The sequence below is a fragment of the Eulemur rufifrons genome, chromosome 20 (assembly GCF_041146395.1).
Source record: "Eulemur rufifrons isolate Redbay chromosome 20, OSU_ERuf_1, whole genome shotgun sequence".
Lineage (NCBI taxonomy): Eukaryota > Metazoa > Chordata > Mammalia > Primates > Lemuridae > Eulemur > Eulemur rufifrons.
Window position 1 is genome coordinate 24,968,892 of NC_091002.1, and position 20,607 is coordinate 24,989,498.

The 20,607-nt window shown below is 55.8% G+C and overlaps 1 protein-coding gene across 1 annotated transcript in view; it reads left to right on the forward strand.

Moving 5' to 3' along the window:
* The window catches only part of NOL4L (nucleolar protein 4 like), a 119,810-nt gene that overhangs the window by 43,669 nt on the left and 55,534 nt on the right, over positions 1–20,607 (forward strand). The window contains exons 2-4 of the mRNA XM_069495395.1: positions 4,192–4,347; positions 10,232–10,343; positions 18,815–18,924. Of these exons, the coding sequence (XP_069351496.1) occupies positions 4,192–4,347; positions 10,232–10,343; positions 18,815–18,924 (378 nt within the window). The remainder of the gene's footprint in view (positions 1–4,191; positions 4,348–10,231; positions 10,344–18,814; positions 18,925–20,607) is intronic.

Below are 20,607 nucleotides of genomic sequence, written 5' to 3' on the forward strand. Positions count from 1 at the left end.
TAGCTTAGAACCCAAATGGGCAAGTTTTAAGGGAGTTGGTGATGTCCAGGAAAGTTAGTAGCTCCATAAATTTTTAAAACCATTTCCATGCCTGGTTTTGTTGGCCTGGATCTGGCCGGCTGTTTGAGGGTTGGGTGATTCGAGTGGATAGAGTGTGTTACCATGGCAATGTTCTCCCCATGCAGGAAGGCCTCAGAGGTTGATCCTGTACAACTGACCATGTGTTTTTCATGGCTTTTCCCATGGGGTGCTGCAGGGTTTCAATCCAGCACTCCTGCTAAGCGTTTCCAGGAAGCTGGGATAGTCAGGAGACTCTAGGTCTCTTCTTGATCCAGTTTATAGATGAAGTGAACTTCCTTTGTCAATCCAGCGCCCAGCTTGCTTAAGGCAATGGATTAGATTAAGCTAATTTAGGTACCGGGCAGAAGGGGGTTGGCAGGGGCATCCCAAGGCTTTGGAAAGGTGCGTTTGGCTCCCTTAATTGGCAGCTCTCGCCTTGTAGCACTGTGTCTGGATTCTCAGCTAGGGCAGGCATGACTCCTATGCAGCGTTTAGCATGAAGGTTATTACCTCTGTGGATGCAGGGGATGGCAGAGCTGTCTGTGGCACGTGACTACCGTCGGATCCCTTTGTTACTGTCTTCTCAGGGCTCTCCTTGAAGGCCACACAGATATCCTGGTGTTCTTCCCTTAGAGTGTAACACACGTGGAGTCCAGGTGGTCACAGCTCACCAGAGGACAGTTCAAGGTGTGGCTCTGCAGACCTTGTATGGCTTGAATTTTGGTTGCTACAGGACCTCTCCTTTCCTGTGTAAATCTCTGCCATAGAGATAAGTGGGTCACCGTTGTGGTCCCCAACCCCTGGAGCCACGGCCCAGTACCAGTCCATGGCCCACTAGGAAGCTCTGCACCACCTACCTCCCCACCCCCGCCATCCCCCAACCTTTAGTCTATGGAAAAACTGTCTTCCATGAAACCAGTCCCTGGTGCCGAAAAGTTTGGGGACTGCAGAGTTACAGGACCCAAGTCTGAACATCAGGGGAGACAGCGATCAGTTTTTAAAGAGGGAGCTACTGAAAATTGCTTTCCTGAAAAATCTCTCTGGGATAATTTTATGGTCACATTGGACCAGGTGCAAAGCTGTTGTTTACCCAAGTCTGCCTAAGATTGGAGGTGGGAGGCTGGGATAGAGGCAGGCCGGGCTCTAGGCAGTGTGTTTTGCTGTCTTATCTGGGTCGGTTAGTTACACTTTGACTTTAGGAAAGCTTATTCCAAGTTTGTGGGACAGCCTTAGCATATTATTTAGAAATTAAATAAGACTGTGACTCTGTTCTGATGGCAGATATTACCAAGGGGGACCTATTTTGTAACCTGAATGGATCAGAGGGACAGGAGATAAAAGCAGATTCCCAAACACAAAAAGTCCAAACTCAGCAAAGAGATTAACTTTTACCAAGACTGTATGTGCCAGATGCTTGATCCCTGGAACATCCAAGAACTTTTTAGGCCCATTTTACAGATGAGGAAACTGAGTTTCAAGAGGTAAAGAAGGGACATGACCTGCCCAATGTCACTGAGCTTGTGGGGGCTTCCATCTCACCTGTCTAAAATATTGTCTCTTCATCAGATTGTTTTCTTTCCCCATGCCTCCCCACCAAATTATATCTCCTTCTTTTTCCAGAAATATCTGTGTTCTGGCCTGAAACAATTTTATGAGCAGGGAGGTCTATTCGCTTCTAAGCAGCTAAACCCATCATTATGCCTCTGGATTCAGATTATTATCGAAATGTGGTGGAATTACCTCATTATACTTTTTAAAAAACCAACATTTTTAAAATTAAAGTTTAAAAACAAAGTATACAGATTCTAAGTGTTCAAGTTTAATGATGTTTCATAAACTGAACACACCTGTATAACCACCATCCAATTACATTCATTCTTAAGGTTCGTTTTGTTTATTTTTGCCATTGTGAACCTCTGGTCAGAAGTATAACCAACCTGTCGTAACATTTGTCCCGCCCTGACCCTGTCGCCTAGCAGTATTCAAAGATCACCAAACTACTGGGTAGTTACAAATTAGTCCCTAATGAGCACTTACAGACGGCCCAGGACTTCAGAGGAGGTGGGATAACCCCAGGAAAGATTTAAAGTAACTCCTGAGAATTTAAAAACAGAAAAGTCATGGAATTTTATAGCTCATCTCATAGGTGAAGCTCGGGGAGATTGAAGAGTTTGCCCACAATCTCACAGCAAGGAAGCCAGACCAGTAAGTGGCTTCTTTTACAGTTACACACACACACACACACACACACACACACACATGCACAATCTGAGAAGTCGCCCCTGAAATGGATCCTGACCAGGAAGGAAGCCATTGGCGAGAGAGACTGATCAGGGCTGGTGAGGTCACCTCCCAGGGACGCTGCCCGCTAGCTCTAGGGCTCGGTACCCCACATCCCAGATGCCCAAGCTGCCCTTCTTCCCCCATCTGCTCTCTGCTCTCAAGTGGGCTGCTGGCAATGAGACAGCCCTGCTGGCCCTTCGTGGCACGTCGAGAAAGCTGCCGGGTAAAACCCAAACCTGTCTGTGGCCAGAATGTGTTGTGAGCGGGCGTCCCATGCCAGCACGGCCTGTATTCTACTCGGACTACAAAGTCCGAGGTCTGAAGCCAGCTCTGCCGCTTCCCAGCCACCACACCACGGACAGGTCCCGACCCCAACAGCCTCCCAGGGTTGTCACGACACTGGGCTCTGTCACACCTGGAGGAAGCTTGGCAAACTGCAAAGCACTTCGTAACAACAGTATTTACTGAGCAGTCCCTGTAGGCTCCATGATAGGTGCCACACGCAGATCCCATTTATTCCCCGCAGTAGCTCATGGGAAAGGTGCTTCTGTATCCCCATTTTAGAGATAAAGGGCCTGAGGCTTGAAGCAAAATAACTCCCCAGGGTCACGCAGCCACTTAAATGACGGGGCCGTACTCAAACCAGTGCAGAGTGTGACCAAGCTGGCCTGCCCAGCTGCCACTTAGAGCCAATGGGTCATCCAGTAGTAGTTTACTGAGCACCTACTACGCGTCAGGTGCTGCTCTAGGTGCTGCAGAGAGAGCCCGAAAGGACAGATGACGCCCACTCGCTGCTGACGTCCTTGAGTTGGGGTCTTTTGGGGAAGAATTCTCTTGGAGATGTGTCTTTTGGGCACTTTTAGAGAAAAGCCTGCCTCGTTTCCCCGAAATTCCCTCAGTACTGCTTGCCTTTGATCTTTGAAACCCCGTAAAGTCCTCACATTCTCGATTAGGGAGATGCCAGCTGAGAGCCGGGTGTCCCCGAGTCTGCGTGTGTCCCATGCCTGTGAATCAAGAACAGTGTGCACCGAGCTGTCCCCTCCAGGCCCTGGTCTCGCTCCCCAGCCTCTTGCCCTGGAGTCTCCCCTGCTGGAGTGAGGGCAGGCGTCAGCCCAGCAGCTGTTTGCTGTCGAAGGACCCCGTCTTGATTTGGGCACACCTTGTCGGGCCAGCTGACAGCACTCGTGCCAGCCTGATAAGAGGCTCGGGGGGCCCACGGCCACCTCGCTCACCCAGCCCTGCCACCTCCGCATGGCCTCGTGCCTGTTATTCTGTACATCTCCACACACAAAGAGCCCGGGTGCTGTTGCTGGCGCTCAGCTGCTGGGGTGGGGAGGGCTGGCTGCGGTAAAAAGCTTTTCCGAAAGGCCGGGGCGGGGCAGAGGCAGGAGTCACCCAGGTGATCGGAGCCATTCCCTCGGGACCCCAGCCCAGGACCACAGTGAAAGGTTACTGCTAATTGGCGAGCTCCTGATGGGGCCGCATCTATTTAGCACTCCCCCTCCCCAGAGACTTCCAGGATGGTCTTGGCACAGCGTGCGATGCGAGAGCTCCCCGCCCGAGTCTGGCACAATCTGTCTGAAATTGTGAACATGGAGCCTCTTGGTTTTTTAATTTGTATTTTCGTTGTCGTTGTTCTCTGCCCATTGTTGCTGGTAGATTTAGCAGCAGCAGCCACCCCGACTCTGAGACCCCTCCCGGGAGCCCTCTCGGTGGGCTCCCTCCCCTCCCACCCCCAGACCCACCATTGGAGGCACTGAGGTCCCGACCTGGTGCCCTGGCCTCAGGGCCCAGCTCTCACCCCGCCATCATCCCTGACACTAACACAGCTTGTCCACCCTGTCGCAGGGGGCAGATGGCCTGTCGGAGCCGGAGGGCATCTCTCTGAAGCGGGTCGCTGTGGTGGAAGATTTCTTTGACATCATCTACTCGATGCATGTGGAGAGCTCAGCAGAGCCGGGCAAAGCCCCCAAGCACGCCGGGCAGAAGAAAACCTACCGAGCGGTGAGATTTCTGTCTCTGTGCCTCCGCTGGCAGCCCCAGGCCTTGGCAGGAGGCCACGGGCTCCGCACATGTTGGGCTGGGGGGTGGGGCAGGGAGCTGAGGCGTGATGAAGCGGCCTTTGGGGACCCAGGGGGGCACAGGGCAAGGGCAAGGCAGCCAGAGATGGCTCAGAGGACGGGGCAGGCTCTGTGGCCTGAGCACAAAGGAGAAGCAGGTTGAAGCAGGGAGGAGGAGGGAAGGGACAAGGGCAGCTTCGCTCTGCCCCCGGCCCCTTGCAGCCTGTTCTGGGGCTGTGGGTGGGTGCAGGTAAGAGTGATGGCAAGTGCTCCTGGCCTGGCATTCACTGTGTGCCAGGGCCCTGAGAGCCTCCCGCGGGTGAGCTCGGTCACTTCCCCCACAGCCCTGGGAAGTCGGGACTGGGAGTCCCCCAGGGGAAGTTTGAGGACCTGTTCCCCGCCCTCCAGGAGGTCACAGTGGGACTGGGGTGGGGAGGCCGAGAGCAAAGCCTAGACACGTAGAAGCAGAAGTGTCTCCACGACCAGCTTTGAGAGAGCAAGAACCCAGGTACCTGGGTGTTCCGCAAAGGCACCACCAGACACAGACTCTCAGTGCTGAGGCCTGGGGACTTCCTGGGGAGGATGACGTGTAATCTTTGGGTGGGCAGGAGGGAGCAGAGACAGCAATCTAGGGGTAGGAGGAAGGCAGAGGTAGAGGGGACTGTGACCAGGGCCCGCGGGAGGGGCCTGCCCATCGTCCACTCCTGTCCCCTGTTGACTCCCATATCTGAGTCTGTCGCCGTGTCACTCACAGCTCTGAACCATTGGTCCAATGTCCACCACTAGGCCAGTGAAGCCAGCACCTGATGCTCGTTCAAGCCTCACAGCAGTCCTGTGACTACAGCGCTGAAGTCCCATTTCACAGTTATGGAAACTGAGACCCAGAGAGTTGAGCAACCTGGGCAAGGTCACACAGCACCTGAGTTGCAGTCAGCCAGTGTCCTCGTGCCCCCTCTGCGGTGACTTTCTCTGCCGCTTCCTAGAGATGTGCCCTTCTGTGCCCGGGCTTTCCCACCCAAGGCAGATGTGAAACTCCCTCCCCCAGGCTCTTTGTATATATAGCCTTGGACTACAGTGGAGGTGGCTGTGTATGTCTATCATTCCCCCTTATGGCCTGATTCTTTAAAAATCCAGCAGTCTGATTTGTCCTTGTCCTTAGAAAATGGCCTTTGCCCTAAATGGATCTTAAGGGTAGACCCGAGCACCGAGGGCCTCAGAGAGGCAAGGCGATCTTTCCATCCCCCCACCCCCCGGGCTTCGAGAAGTGGCTTGTGGGAGGGAACGCTGAGGGTATTTCCACCAGAGGGTCCTGGAAGAAGGGAGAGACGCCCAGGCTGGGGCCAGCGTGGGTGCAGAGAGGCCCCTCGGTGCCCAGGAGACCCATCCCCTCTTCTCAGCGTTCAATTTACCACTGTGCAGGCAGCGAGCACGTGCCAGGCTCTGCACACGGCACCACTGTGCCCCACCTGAGCCTTCGTGTGTGTGACAGTTGTATGTCTGAGGCTGGTGCTGTTGTTACTCCCATTTCAAGATGCGGAGACTGAGGCTCAGAGAGACTTGTAACCTGCCTGAGGTCATTCAGCTGACATTGAGAGCCAGGCCACTGGCCCCAGAACCCGTCCCCTGACCACAAACCTCCTGCGGTCAGCTAGTAGCTCCAAGGGCTTGCTGTTGTCCAGGTGGATGGGCTCGGGCCAGCTGGGCCACGTGATCTCCCTGGCCCCTTCGGCGCCCAGCACCAAGCCTTGCCACAGGCTCTCCTTGGGTATTTATGAGGGTGGGGGGTCTACGGCCTCCATGCTGCGGAGAGGGCAGGGCTGGGCTGGTCCTGCCAGCGCTCGTGTCCCTGGCCAAGCAGACTTCCAGCCCTTTGCTCTGCACTTCCTGGCTTCTCGTCCATATGCCCGCCGCGTGCCCCACTTCCCGCTGCCCAGCCTGGAGCTGGCACATGACTGGCGTCAAGCCAGCTGGGCTGCACACAGAGCTGGAATTTCAGCAGCAGGGCCAAGGCTGAGCGAGCAGGCCAGGGCCCTCCTGCAGTGGGTGTGAGGCTGAGGGGGCCGGCACACCTCCCTCTTCCCCTGTGCCCCTCCTCTCCCTCCCCCTCCTTCTCCCCATCTGTCACCCTTCTCATGCCACCCCCTTCCTTTTGGGGGGCACAGGGTGGTGCCTGGATGCCTTCGTCCCCCCTTCATCCGCCCCCATTTCCCTTGACCCGAGCCCAGCTCTGCAGCCCCGCTCTGCGGACGTGAGGCCTGTGTCTGTGCCTGTGGGAAGAGCCCCCAAGGAAGCCCCGCCCCAATGGCGGCAAAGAGGCACAGCCTGGCACTGTGGGGCACGCGTCAGGCCGTTGGCTGAGGACTCTTGGATCTGCCTCTGTGCGTTTGCCAAAGCCGAATCCTGGAACAGCCCCACCTCTCTAGGGCACGGGGCTTTCTGAATTCTTACAGGCCTGGGGTGCTGCTGGAGTCGGGGCGCTGGTAGGACAGTGGGCAGACTTGTTCAGTGACCCAAAGGAGCCACATTCTTTGGTGGAAAAAAAGGACTTTCTAGCTTCTACCGCTGTCCAGCAGTGGGTCAGGGAGGGCCGGTAAGGAGCTTTCTGAAACTGGAGGTGTTTGGACCAGCGGCAGATGACCATTTACAATGGGCAGTGCAGGGCACTCCCATTTTGAGTGGGAAGCCCCTGCCTTACCTCTGGTGCAGCGTGACCCAAGTCCGGAGGATCATGGGGGTCTCACCAGTGCCGGGGTGCGGGGAAGGTTCTGGGTGGCTCTGCAAAGTTCCCTGAACCCATCTAGAGGTCTGGTCCTTCTTGCAAGGGGCTTTCCGGCTATTCTGGTTCCTGCACCCGCCTGGGTCGGAGTCAGCCCTTTTGCTTCCTTTCTGTCTCCCAGGGTGCTGGTAGGCTAGCGCGGTTTCCAGGGTCTGGATCTGGCTGCCCAGGCCACTTTGGAGCTGGAGCCAGATGTGGTCAGCAGCTGCTCCAGGCCCACCACGTGCTAATCCACCCGCAGGGCAGAAGGAGGATCTTGTAAAGTGGTGCAAATCCCCCCAATTGGCCTCATCTGTCTTTGTCGGCCTCTGAGTTGGGGAGCGAAAATGGGGCCTTGCAAGTCAGCGACTCTGCAAATAGCTCCTGCTCTCCCTGCCAGTGAAATCTGTTTCTACCACTAGAAAAGTAAAAGGCGAATTCACATATAGGTCTCGATGTCCGGGCAGGAGGTGCTGAGAGCAAGGCAGCAGGCAGGCCAGGGCAGCCGAGGGAAACTGGGTGGGGACAGGAGTCTGAAGCTCCACTCCTTAAACACAGCAGCTCCACCTTTATCTGTTTCACGTTTGGGGCAGCAGCGTAAGAGTCTATTTCTAGAACAGGGTCTGTAGCTCTGAAACCATCTGAAAACCACGATCGTATTGACTAGAGCATCTGCTAGGATTGTCCTAGCTCATCTTGTGGTCCTGTGGCCTTGGGCATCTATGCACGCAAGCAGAAAGGGAGGTCCCATTTCTGGTCCTGGGCAAGCCAGGAAGATGAACCAGAAGATGCCGGCAGAAGGTTGGGGTGGGGGTGGGCGGATGTCCTCGTCCACACGGGTCCCTACGGCAGCGCAGAGCTGGGCTGGACTGGGCACTTTACTGACTCCCCGGGGAGCTCTAAGCAAAGCCGCAGCTGCTACAGCTGTGCGGGTCAGGGCTTCCCTCCCTGGCCATCTGACAGCTCTAAGGACTTCTCACCTACTGGCCTTCAGTCCACCTCTCCCACCCTTCTGTGGTACCCAGGGCCAGAAAGTGTATGCCCAGACCTCCCCCTCCCCAGACACGCCAGCCAGCCTTTGCATACCACTGGCCACCTAATAAGGCCGGGATCTGCAGCCACCACTCCCACCCCTGAAGAGGGAACTGTCCCTGTGCCCTCAGCAGGCCAGAGGGCAAAAAGATCCCCTGCCCACCCTGTGTGCTGCGCTTCCCAGAGCAGCCAGGCTGTGAGGCCCTCCCTAAACCTTTAAAAAATATTTCTCTGCCCAGCGGCAGGTGAGCAAGCAAGCTGTAGGGCTGCCCCGACGGTATGGACCTGTCCTTCCTTTTCCCAGCCGACTGTGCAACCCTCCTCCCCCAAGTCCTCTGCTCAGCTCTCCTGAGGCCTGACCTGGGGTGCCGTGTCTCAGGGGAGCCAAGGGGTTGTCTGCCGGCCCACGTCAGCCACAGCCCTCCGCTCTGCCCAGCACGTGCCCTGCCCTGCTGCCCGCTTGCTCCTGCAGTCGGGCACATCCCTCCTGACCCAGCAGGCCCGAGAGGAACACACTGTCCCCAAGCCTTCCGGGCAGCTCCAGGCCCCGGATGATCTCCATGTGCCTGGCAGAAAAGCCCCCATCCCTTGGCTGCACCTCTGACTGTCACCCTCCCATCCACCGGCTCCAGTCAGAGACACTGGAGTTTGCCCTTGTCCCTGACCTCCAGAGGAAGGCAATCAGACAGGGAATTTGGAAGGGAGATAACTCATCAAGGAGCCTCTCTGCTCCGCAGAGCATCAAATCAGCTGAGAAATAACAACTGTGTCACCAAAATTAACTCCACGTTTGCAGCCGGCAGGACTAGCCCCTGGAACTCTGCAGGAGGACTGAGCTGGGAGTCGGCCTGAGCTGTTCTGTGAGGACCTGGCCACAGCGTGGGGCACCCCAGGTCTTCTGCGCAGCCCCGCCCTGCCCCGCCCCTACCTCCCAGCTGTTGCAGAGGTGCAGCAGGACCTTCGAGCATCCCGGAAGGAGCAGACTGGTGCTATCCCAGAGGGAAGGCAGGGCCCAGAGCAGCCCCTCCACCGCGGCCACCTCTCCCAGCCAGGCTGCAGTGAGGAAGCTGGAACGCTTGGGCGATGCTGCCCCTTAGTGGAGAGGAGCGGGAGGACCCAGGCTCTGGGAAGCTCGTGTGAAAACCAGTGACTGGGCAGCCTCAGCCCAGGGAATGGGAACTGAGGGGACCCTGTGGCCCCTACAGTCAGCCACATCAGGGCCAGCAGCTTTCCAAAACCCAGAGCAAGAGGAGAGGGCTGGACTTCGAGCCCACACCCACCTCCTCCCCCCCTGCCCAGCCTTTCGCTCGTGTCCCCTCCCTCCTCCCTCTACCTCCGACCGCCTCTCCCCTCTCCCTGCCCAGGGGAGGGCCTCTGGGGGCAGCTCTGGGGTGGTGTGACCCACGGCATGGGCTTCCATCTGGCACTGCCTCAAAAGACTGTGTGACCTTGGTGAGTTGGTTCATCTCTCTGGGCCTCAGTCACCCGGAACACGGCGGTCCCTAGAGCCTGTCCAGTTTGAAAAACCCAATGCCCTGGCACCAGCCCTTCACAGCTCTCCCGAAGAAGGTTCTTGATCTGTGAGTAATCACAGGAAATAACTCATAGAACCTTGGGTTGTGCTTATCGGCTGAGAGCCAATGAATTTATAAGCGGGTCTCAGTTTATCCATCTTTGAGGAAGTTGTTCGCCCCACCCTAGAGCAATGTTTGTAAGCTCATGTTTAGTAGCAGCAATACAATGTTCTGGGAGGAATGTTACTTATTAGAACGTAGGTTGAAGGCTAGACAATGCTTAAAGGCTTTGCTTTTTTGATTTTTAGCCTCCTTTATTCAGATTTTTAAAACAAATGTCTTTCCACAAAAGCACTGAGTTATTTCCACTGCTGAGAGTCAAGGACACCTGCCCCTTGCTCTGCAGATCCCTGGCTGTCCTCACGAGGGCCAAAGCGCCTGCCACCAAAGTACAGACCTTGGTGACCTCGTGGCCAAGTCACCTCCCCGTGGATCCACATAACAAGCGAAGCTCTTCTCTCCCCCAGATCGCGGAGACCTACGCCTTCCTCCCGAGAGAGGCCGTGACCCGGTTCCTGATGAGCTGCACAGAGTGTCAGAAGAGGATGCACTTTAATTCCAACGGCCTGGAGCCCAAAGGTAGGGGGAGGCGGTGCGCTGGGGGCTCAGCTGGGCGCGGCCGGCCTTTGCTGGCACAGACACAAAGGTGCCGGTCCAGCAGTTGTGACCAGTCCTAGGGGCCAGCGTGGGTCTATGGCTCTGCCCAGAGAGCCTCATTTTGTTTTAACATTTTTAAAACTCAAGTTTCATTTAAAAACCAACAATACACACACACACACTCACATATACACACAAACCAACAAGTCTCTCTTGCTCCTCAAAGTCCAGGCCAGCCCCTCTCCCCTGATTCTCTGCCACCCTGCCTCATTCTCAAAGCTCCACCCAGGTCTCACACTCGACTCTTTCTCCTGTTTCTTGTTACACAAGCCTGAGCCCGTGGTCTGGCCTGTGTGGTCCCTGGGGACAGGAGCACACCCCTGGACGTGTGCCTCCTGCATCCCGTGTGCCTCCTCCCTCCCTGAGCACACCCACATGGCCTCTTGTCGAAAACCCATGGGGGGCCAGGCGTGATGGCTCAGGCCTGTAATCCTAGCACTCTGCGAGGCCGAGGCTGGTGGATCGTTTGAGCTCAGGAGTTTGAGACCAGCCTGAGCAAGAGCGAGACCCCGTCTCTACTAAAAATGGAAAGAAATTATAAGGACAGCTAAAAAACATATATATAGAAAAAATTAGCTGGGCATGGTGGCGCATGCCTGTAGTCCCAGCTACTCGGGAGGCTGAGGCAGGAGGATGGCTTGAGCCCAGGAGTTTAAGATTGCTGTGAGCTGGGCTGATGCCATGGCACTCTAGCCAGGGCAAGAGAGTGAGACTCTGTTTCAAAAAAAAAAAAGAAAACCCATGGGGACTGATCAGAATTTTAAATGCCCAGAGTGCTGTGGCCAGCCACAGTCAGTGCCCTGGACCAAAGCCCATGCTCTCTGGCTCTGTCCTGCCCAGTGAGAGCAGCAGCACCCCACTTCAGCAACGGCCCCCACCTCCATGCCCCTCAAACTGAACATCCCCGGAGACCTCCAGGAAATCTGGGGCCCCTCTGCTCACAGGCAGCTTTGGCACAGAGAGACAGGCCAGCACGGGGCCGATGTGATCCTGCCTCTGCTCTGGGAGATGGTGCCCAGTGGGCAGTCACCGGGTTTCTAGGCCTTCCCGGCGTACTGTGCCAGCTCCCGGGATCAGGCCTGGGGGAGTTGCTGAGGTCGGAAACAGGCTCGGGACGTAGGGTGAGCTGTTTATCTGGGGGGTGCTCACGTGGCATCCACGGACCCCGGGGAGGAAAAATCAACAGCAAAGCCCGAGCAGGTGATGGCAGAGGGATGGGAGCATGGGCGTCGAGCGCGGCTTCCCTCTCGTCCCAGTTGTCCCTGACACCAGCTCACTCACCAAATCCAGAGGCCTTCTTGCCTGTGGGAGCCGTTGGGCCACGGCTGCCTCATCAGGGCACATGGGACAGCTCCCAAATCACGGGGGACAGGAACCGATCTAGTTGGTCCCTCATAAGTGCTGGCTCCGGTGCTGAGAACGGGGTTCCAGGGCTGCACCTCGTGGGTTTGAATCACAGTTCTGCCACTCACTGTTGCGCGTCCCGGGCAAGTGACTTCATCCTCTGAGCCTCAGTTTCCTCATCTGTGAAATGGGGTCCATCTTGGTACCTGCCTCAGAGGGCTGCTGAGATTTGAGTGTTGGTCCCTGTACCTGGCACAGGGCTAATGTGCAGGAAGGGTGAGCTGCGGCTGTCGCAGTTACTGTGACAACGCTGGGTGCCTGAGGGAGTGATCCTGAGCTTTGCTGCCCCACGTGGCCTGGCCTCGGCTGAGTGGCTGCAACCCCTGGGCTGAGGGAGCTTTTGGTACCTGCAGATGGGCGGGAGCTTTCCCTGCCGCCCTCCCCACCCTGCCAGCGGCGTGTACCCTGGTGGTGGCTGCCCAGTTCCTGCCCACCCATCCGCCTGCCCCCGCCTCATTCCTGGCCTCATTGTTTCCATAGCAACAACAGGCAGGGTCAGACAGAACTGCTCGCCTAGAGGAACAGAGGCGAGGCCAAGAGGGGCTGCGTTTGTAGGCTGCTCTGGGGTGTCTCCAGGCTCCACCTACTCCGCTCCCCTGCTGCACATCAGCAGTGTGGAGGCCATTCCTCACCTCCCCTGCACTCCTCACTGCAGGCGGAAGGTCTCCCAGGGCTGCAGGCTCCACGCCTCATCCGTGGGCTTCTGTGTGGCTGGGAGGGCAAGGCCAGGCACAGTAGCAGCCTATGACCCCCATGCCTCCAGCCCCAGGGAGGAGGAAGGAGGAGAATGGGGAGAGGGGAGCACACAGCCCGGCGCAGCTGGGTGGGCTCTGTGCTCAGCCTGACTCCCCCTGGGGCTTGCTCCGGGCAGGACAGAAGACAGGAGCCGGGCCCATCCTTTCCCGTCCTCAGGCACAGGGTAGCACACCTTTCCGTTCCAGGGAGAGGAGAAGCCTCTGAGGGAGCAGGCGGCAGCGTGACCCGTGGAAGCACGTGGGCTGGGGGTCAGGCCGTGTGCAGCCTGTTCACTGCTGTGTGTCCCTCAGCAGGTTAGGGAGCCTCTCTGAGCATCTCCTGATCGTAACAGCTACTACAGCCCTATTAGTCCTGGTTTACAGCTGAGGAAACTGAGGCACAGAGAAGTATTGAGGTGAAATCCCTCATCCAAGTTCTCCCAGGAGACAGACGTGAAGGCAAGAGAATTGATTTTCTCATCAGCAAAACAGAAGTAACGCCTTCCTCTCGGGGCTGTGGGATCCAGTTGAATTAAATGGGCCATTGTGCAGCATACCTGCCTGGTACACGTGGGTGCCTGGGGAACCCCTCAGCCTGTCTCCTGCATGTGTGTCGCACCACAGCGCCCAGACACAAGCTGCCCACGTCCAGGTGGCCCCACAGAGAGAGACAGCTTCCCTCAAGGTGGGGTCAGTGACGTGCCCCCCAAGCCCTCCCAGCTGGCATGCTGGGTCCACGTCCTGGACACAGGGTGACAGGGAAGGGTTTGGTTTCTGGAAGCTGCCAGTGGAGAGCTTTAGAGTCTGAAAGGCTCCCCTGTCTGCTAACCGGCCAGAGGCATCAGCCTCCTGGGCCGTCCGTGCCAGCTGGCACGTCTCCCTCCTGCCCCAGTGGAGAGCCTGGAGACGCTATCTCTGCCGCCACGCTGGCCCCGGCCGCAGCCAGCTCCTTCCCCGGCACCCCTGCCACCGCCACGCCAGCCTTCCCCTCTCCTGCCCCAACACCAGCCTTCCCTTCTCCCTCTCACCGGCTCCAGCCCCAGGGCAGGCCCAGTGTTCCTGTCCCAGGAAGGTGGGGACGGAGGGGGGACAGGGAACAGGATGGAGATTCTCGAGGGCTGCTGAGAGAACGCCTTGCTTCCTGGCCTCATGTTAACAAGAAAGAAAGGAAGCAGAGTGGCCTCCCTTGCTCAGCCGTTTGTCCCCAGCAGAGTGTGGGGGCCTGGACAGCCCCACACCCTCCCCCAGCGCCAGGAGCATAAACAAAGGAGGCTGCAGAGGATCAGGAAGTCCGAGGATGGGAAATTCCAGGGCCTCCCGACTCCACGCTCCTCTTCCTCCAGCCCCCGACTGAGTCCAGGCGGCAGAGAGGAATGAGCCTAAGAACTGGGTGTGCCCTCAGACCAGCCTGACTCTTGGGGAGAGGGACCTCTGGGGGCATGTTTGTTTCTGTCTTCTTTGTGACAAAACGTTGTTGCATGTTTGTGGACTAGGAGTTGGCACCGGGCAACAATAGTTACCCTTCCTCAGCAAACAGGTTGTCTGCTCTGGTCTCAGTTCCTTTGCAAGCAGGCCCAGACTCCTCCATGTGGTTTCCGAGGCTCTGGCCCTCGTCTGTGCCTGGCCCCACCGATCCCTCCTTCCATCCTTCCTAACGTGACCCTGTGCCAGGCCATTCACTTGCCCTGCAGAGCCGGTTATGTGCTGGCCCTGCCGTGCTCGCTGGCCCGTCCTCTCCCTGCTCTCATACTCGCTGGCCGGGGGACTGCGGGAAGGTTATATGGCCCCTCTGTGTGCTGCGGCCTCGTCTGTAAAATGGGGGTATTAATACCAGCCCACTTCATCATGGGGTTCTTGGAAGCATCAGACAAGAGGGGCTGCATGGAGCGCTCAGCAGGTACCCAGTTAGCTGCTGGGGAGATTGATGGGGAATCCTGTTCAGAGCCCCACAAAGCTTTCTCAAGCTACTCCAGGGCCTCTTAGCTCTTTCCTCCAACCCGCCACCTCTAATGGACTTGAGTCAGCCCCACCCTGCCCACTCCTCGCTCTTGTGTCCTGAGCTCAGGGCTGTGCACGGTTTCCTCGCCTTCCCCACCCTGAGCACACTCACATCACTCACATCAGTGCTCCTTGAAGACTTGCCGATCCATTGATTCACTTCCCCAGGAAGGAGATTTTTCGTCACCTTCTGAGCTGGCCCCAGGCCTGGGATCTCTGTTTCCAAGTCTGAACCCCACGAGGCCGGCTGGTCTTGAGCCCTCTCTCCGTGCCGGGCCCTCCACACATCCTTCGACACCCAGCCCTTCCCGGGGGATCTTTCTCACCCTTGCCCCTGGCGCCCGGAAGCCACCCTTGTCTCTGGACTGAGAGTGCTTCCATTCTGGGGGTGAAAGTGCGTGAGAATTGCCACCTTATCTTCCACCTGGGCAAATGAGGGCCGCTACCTCCGCTGGAATTTGCCTTGGGTGGTGAGTGTCCTTGGTGCGGGGGCCAGCGTGTGGCCGGCGTGGGCAGAGCGTCTGGGTCGTTGATTATTCCCAAGGCTGCGTGAAACTAAGTCTAGCACTTGGGCTGGTTTCAATTTTCCTTGGCAAAGAAGCGTTGAAACTTTTCTTTGGGCACTTCCTCTGCTTGTCTTACCAGCAACCTGCCAGATTATTTCGGCTCCACGGCCCGTGCTAGCATCTAGCTCACCTCTCCATGGTAACCATGTCTGGTGGTGCATCCGTGTCAGGTTATTTGTGGTGGCTTGAGCTTGGCTACCACATGTGTCGAGCACAGCGGGGGCCTGGCCTGTGCCTCAGCAGAGCCCGAGGAAGCCACTTCTTCCTTCTTCCTTGTTCACATCTCCACCTGAGCCTGTCCCCGCCCTGGCATTGGTCCCACCCGTGAGCATCCGACTCCGTGCAGCCTCCAGGGGCCTCTGCTCTGCTCCTTCTCTTTCCCACTGAGCTGATCAGCACGCAGGGAGCTCCCGGCCAGAAACCTGCCTGCCTTTCTCCTCCTGCCATTGGCGCCATGGCGCATTTCTTCACCTAGAATGTCCCCTGCCTACCCGGTCCTGCCTCCCCGACAGAACTCTCACTTCTGGAACTGTAGGGTCAAGCATTTCCCTGCACATCTGCTCAGGCTGTCACAGCTTCCCCAAGACAAGGGCATCCTGCCTTCCTCTTCCCTGGACTCTTGAAGCTGACCCCCCCCTCCCCCCGCCCCGGAAGCATTTTTTGATCTGTGGAGGTGCCGGGGAGGGAGCAGACCAAGGAAGACCGCTTCTCCCGCCTCCCAAGGGTGCCATCCTCACCATTGCTTTATTTTTCCTGAGCCAAACTGTGTGACTGGCTGTATTAAAGCTCCTTTCTCATAAGCAATCACGCCGTTTCAGTCAGGACATGGGTGACCATCAGTAAAAGGACACAGCTCCTGCCCCCGTGGGCTACAAGCCCAGAGAATCGCTGCTGCGTCACCCGGTGAGGTCTAACCGGGGGCCACAGAGTGAGGGGCCTTCCCACGGTCCGTGTTGTTCCACAGCTTCTCACCAGACAGCCTCATCTGTGAGGAAATGAAACAGAAACAGCAGAATTCTGTCCGAGAGTCCATGGTCCGAAAACAGGATCCATGTCGGCATTAGGACGCCTGCCTGACTCACTGTATCTGACTCGATCGATTTGGGGGGGGGGCAGGCCCTAAAATCACCCTGGGGTTAAGGAAGTCAAGTCTGGGTTGACGGTGGGGTGGCAACGAGAAGAAGGCCCCAAAACGCATTTTATTTTTGGGGTTTTTGTATGTGTGTATTTGTTTTTGTTTTTTGAGACAGGGTCTCGCTCTGTTGCCCCGGACAGAGTGCAGTGGCATCATCATAGCTCACTGCAGCCTCAAACTCCTAGGCTCAAGCGATCCTCCTACCTCAGCCTCCCGAGTAGCTGGGACTAGAGGTGTACACCACCATGCCCAGCTAATTTTTCTATTTTTAGTAGAGACGGGGGTCTCGCTCTTGCTCAGGCTGGTCTTGAACTCCTGACCTCAAGCGATCCTCCTGCCTCGGCCTCCAAGAGTGCTGGGATTACAGGTGTGAGCCACCGCGCCTGGCCCTCAAAACACATCTTAGTTTCTGCATACGCACCAGACATGCACCAAAGAGGCTGATGTGTGGTGACGTCGGAGAATCTGCCGTTGAACCAAGAGGAATTCCCTGTAAAAAAGAAAGGGGGGTGGGTTGGGAGATGTTCCATTTCTATCCAGTTTCTGAGACATTCTATTAGGGACATTTACCTCTTCCTCAAAGAACAAAAATGAAACATTCTGTGGGTGACAACATAGCTTTAAAAAGCCAAACTAAGTTCTGCATTTCTATAAAACTTGATAAAATATCTCATTCCATCTGGAAAGTCCCCCAGCAGTCCACATCCTCAGAGGGACCCCAGTCCTCCGGCCCCGTCTGTTTTGTGCTCCCCTTTCTGCAGGGCTGTCCCATCCTTGCCAAGCAGGAGTCTCCCTTGTCCTCTTGGGGTAACTTTGCCCCCTCGTTTGCAGAGGCTATTTTTTCAATTATAAAATATTTGCAACAAAAAAACTTGCCTTTTTGATAAATTTTAATCTTACCATTTTTAAGGTATTAATTATTTCACGCTATTGAGCAAACATCACCACTATCTATTTCCAAAACTTTTTCATCACCCCAAACAGAAAGTCTGCGCCCGTTAAGCAATAACTTCCCATTCCCACCCAGTCCCTAGTAATCGCTATTCTACTTTCTGCCTCTATGAATCTGCCAGTTGTAGAGATTTCACGCAGGTGGGATCACACCGTGTTTGTCCTTTTTTGCCTGGCTTCCGTCACCTGGCATGGCGTTTTCAAGGTGGCCGGGGCCGTTTTGGTTTGGGTTCAGCTCTGGAGGAGCAAGCAGAGCTCCTCACCCTCAGATGTCCTCACATTTCCCCAACCCTGTCACCTGCCTCCCCTTCATCCTGTCTCTAGGCCATGTGGCAGCGGTGGCGGGCAGGCTCTGGCTAGTCTGGAGTTACTCCCACATCCCACACTGCTCAAATCCCAGCCCATCCATGGAACTAGGCACTGGGGGACCTTTTTGGGCAAAGGCCTGGGGTGATGGACCTGGCCTGCAGGAGGCCTGGGAGCAGGTGATCGAGACTATTCTCCCAGCAGCGTGGCCAGAGATTTTAAGAGTTATCCAGTATTCTTACTTTTTACTCCACAAATTCCATTTCTTGGAATCTGTTCAAAAAAGGAAAAGATCAGAAACACAGGCCAGTATTTATGCACAAAGATGTTCCCTGCGGTGTTGTTTACAATAGCTCCCACAGGAAACAACCTAAATAGCCAATCATAAGGGAATGACTTCAGTATTATGGTAAAATATTACACAGCTATAAAAATTATCTTTGTAAAGCAAAACAAGGTTTTCGATGGTGGGGGAAATGCCTATGACAAAATGTTAAGCAAGAACCCCCCCCCCAAAACCTTTTTTAAAAGCAGACTATAATTCTATGTACACATTGTAATACCAAGTATGTAAAGAAGAGAAATCACAGGGAAAAAGTAAATAGAAGCATATGCCAAGCTGCTTGGTGCAATTATGGTTTTTAAATTTTTTCTTTGCATCTTTCTGTACTTTGCAAATTCTCTATAAAAAGAATGTGCATTACTTTGATCTTCAGGCCAACAGAGCAGTGACAGGAGGAGCATGTGAGCGGGAGGTGGTCCTGGAGGCCTGGCTGCAACCTGTGAACTGCATGGCCCCTGAGGGTGCTCTGGGGCGATGCTGTGATTCTGGGGGGGGGGCCGGGGGTGGCTCGTGTTCACCAGGAAGTGAGCTGACTTAGACCTGGGTTGGAAACGTAAATGCCTTCAAGGGCCTGGCAAGTGTCCCGATTGAGCAAAGGTGTGCACTGCGATAAGGAGTGGTGGGGACTGTGGCAAAGTGGAGAGCACACCCCCACCTAAACGCAGTGCCGCTGCTCAGCTGTAGCGGTTGCCATTGGGACCGGGGGGCCCATGTGGCCAGATCATCCATTTTTCAAAGAAACCAAAAATTCATATTTTTTAGCATGTGAAATCTCTAAAAGGCTGGTGCCTCATTTTCCACGCCGCACAGTCCACATCTATGGGCCAGATGTGGTGAGCGAACCTGTCCCTTCTCAGAGGGAGCTTCCTCCTCCCCACGCTCCGGCTGAATTCTCCACGTGGGTGACAGGCCCCCAGCACAGACTGAAAGGGGTTTCCTTTTGTTCTTTCTGCCAGAAAACGAGCCTCCATCTCCTCTGGTCTCGGGGATCATCGATTACAACATGCCCCTCACCTCCACGTACCTGAAGCAGATGAAGCTGCGCGTGATGAACTCCCAGGAGCAGGTAAGGTGGCGGTCTCCCCCCACCCTGCCCGCAGGTGTCCCAAAACTTGCCTGGTTGCGGTTGATTCTTTCCAAGATTTGGGGCCACAGCCTGTGTAAACACACTGGAAATCAAAGAGGCCCTTATCTGGCTATCTGGGCTGTGCAGTGCAGGCTGAGAGGGGAGAGGGAGGAAAGAATGTGTTCCTCGTTAGAGGGTCTGCGGGGCAGGCAGCCTTGCAGGTCTTTGGTGAACTCCGGAAGCTCCAGCCTTGCAAAGCTTTCCCCAGGGGCAGGGCCCGGCAGGGGGGAGGCAGGAGCTGCAGACCTGGACTCTGGGGTCGGCTCTCTTTGCTCTGCCCTTTGTCGCTGCCTGGCTTCCCCAGGGAGGCAGGAGAGAGGCCCTGACTGCCTGCCTATGGCCTCTCTCACTCTCTTGGGGCCCAGACAGGCCAAGAGGATGGGCCTTGGAGGGTGGCCCTGGGGCCCCCTGGCCATCCCAAACTCCCCAGCTGGGGTTTGCCAAGGGCCATCCGTGGAAACGGGCTATGAAAAGAAAATGCCCCTCGCCTGTCTCCCCACACAGCCCACCTCTAACCCTTTGCCAAGCGAATGGCCTGTTTTTCAAAGAAGGACAAAGTGAGTCCTTCCTGCCCCTGCTGCTGTCTAAAACCGTGGTAATAATGTCTCCCCTCTGGCTTCAAGTGTTCTCACCTCTTGTGACATCTGAATCTACTATGTCCTTATGGCCTGACTAGGGGAATAAGTTCTTTCTGCTCCGTTCCGGAGTCAGAACTGGAGTCTGACTTCCCACCCTGGGTATCTGGTGCCACTGGTCTCCTCCACAACCCAGCATGTGTGCTCTCAGGGGGTGATGGCTCCCTGGCCAGCTTCGTGGTGACGTAGCAGGACGGTGTTCAGGCAGCGCCTAGCCCTTGGCACCCAGTAGCTTCTTTCCTGTGCAGCAGAAGCAGAGCAAGGCTCCCCTGGGTGGGGGAATGACCCCTCCCCCAGTCCAAACACAGCCACGGGACAGGTTCTGCTGCTGTCAAATCCCATGTCCCAAGACAAGGCTTTGAAGGTGGTTTCATTCCATCACTCCGACCCCAAAATGCCAGCAGAGGACACCTGTAGTGTTTGCAAATCACTAATGCAGGCTACATGGAAAATAGACCCAATTCGAAAGTAACTAGGAACCAGGATAAATGATATTTTATTAATGCTGAACAAAGCTCTACATCTAAAACCTTTGGGTGAAAAAAATCCCAATAATTCATTGTTTTCAAACGTTACACATCCAGGAGACAAATGGTAAGGCATTTGCTCTGATCAGAAAACGTACAGGTGGTGGGATTTTCTCGAGGGCTGGACAGAATCACGTTACTTGTCATCTCGTTGTACTGGATTAATATGCTGGGAAATGAGCCCTTCTCCACAGCGGGTATTAGATAAAATGAAAACCCAATAACAACGTTCACACAAAGAAAAAAGATTCTTCTTGAGGTCTCGTTCAAGGCAGCAAATATTTACAGTGTCCTCAACATGCAAAGCACTGTGGGGTCAGACTCCACCCTCCAGAGACCTCCATCGTAAGACGCAGACCCCTGGGGCTGTCATCGAGGTGGCCACATTGAGCTGAAAATAGGCGAGTGTGGCCTGATAAAAGAGGTTTTTTTGCTTTTTCTTATTCAGGATAACTCTTGTA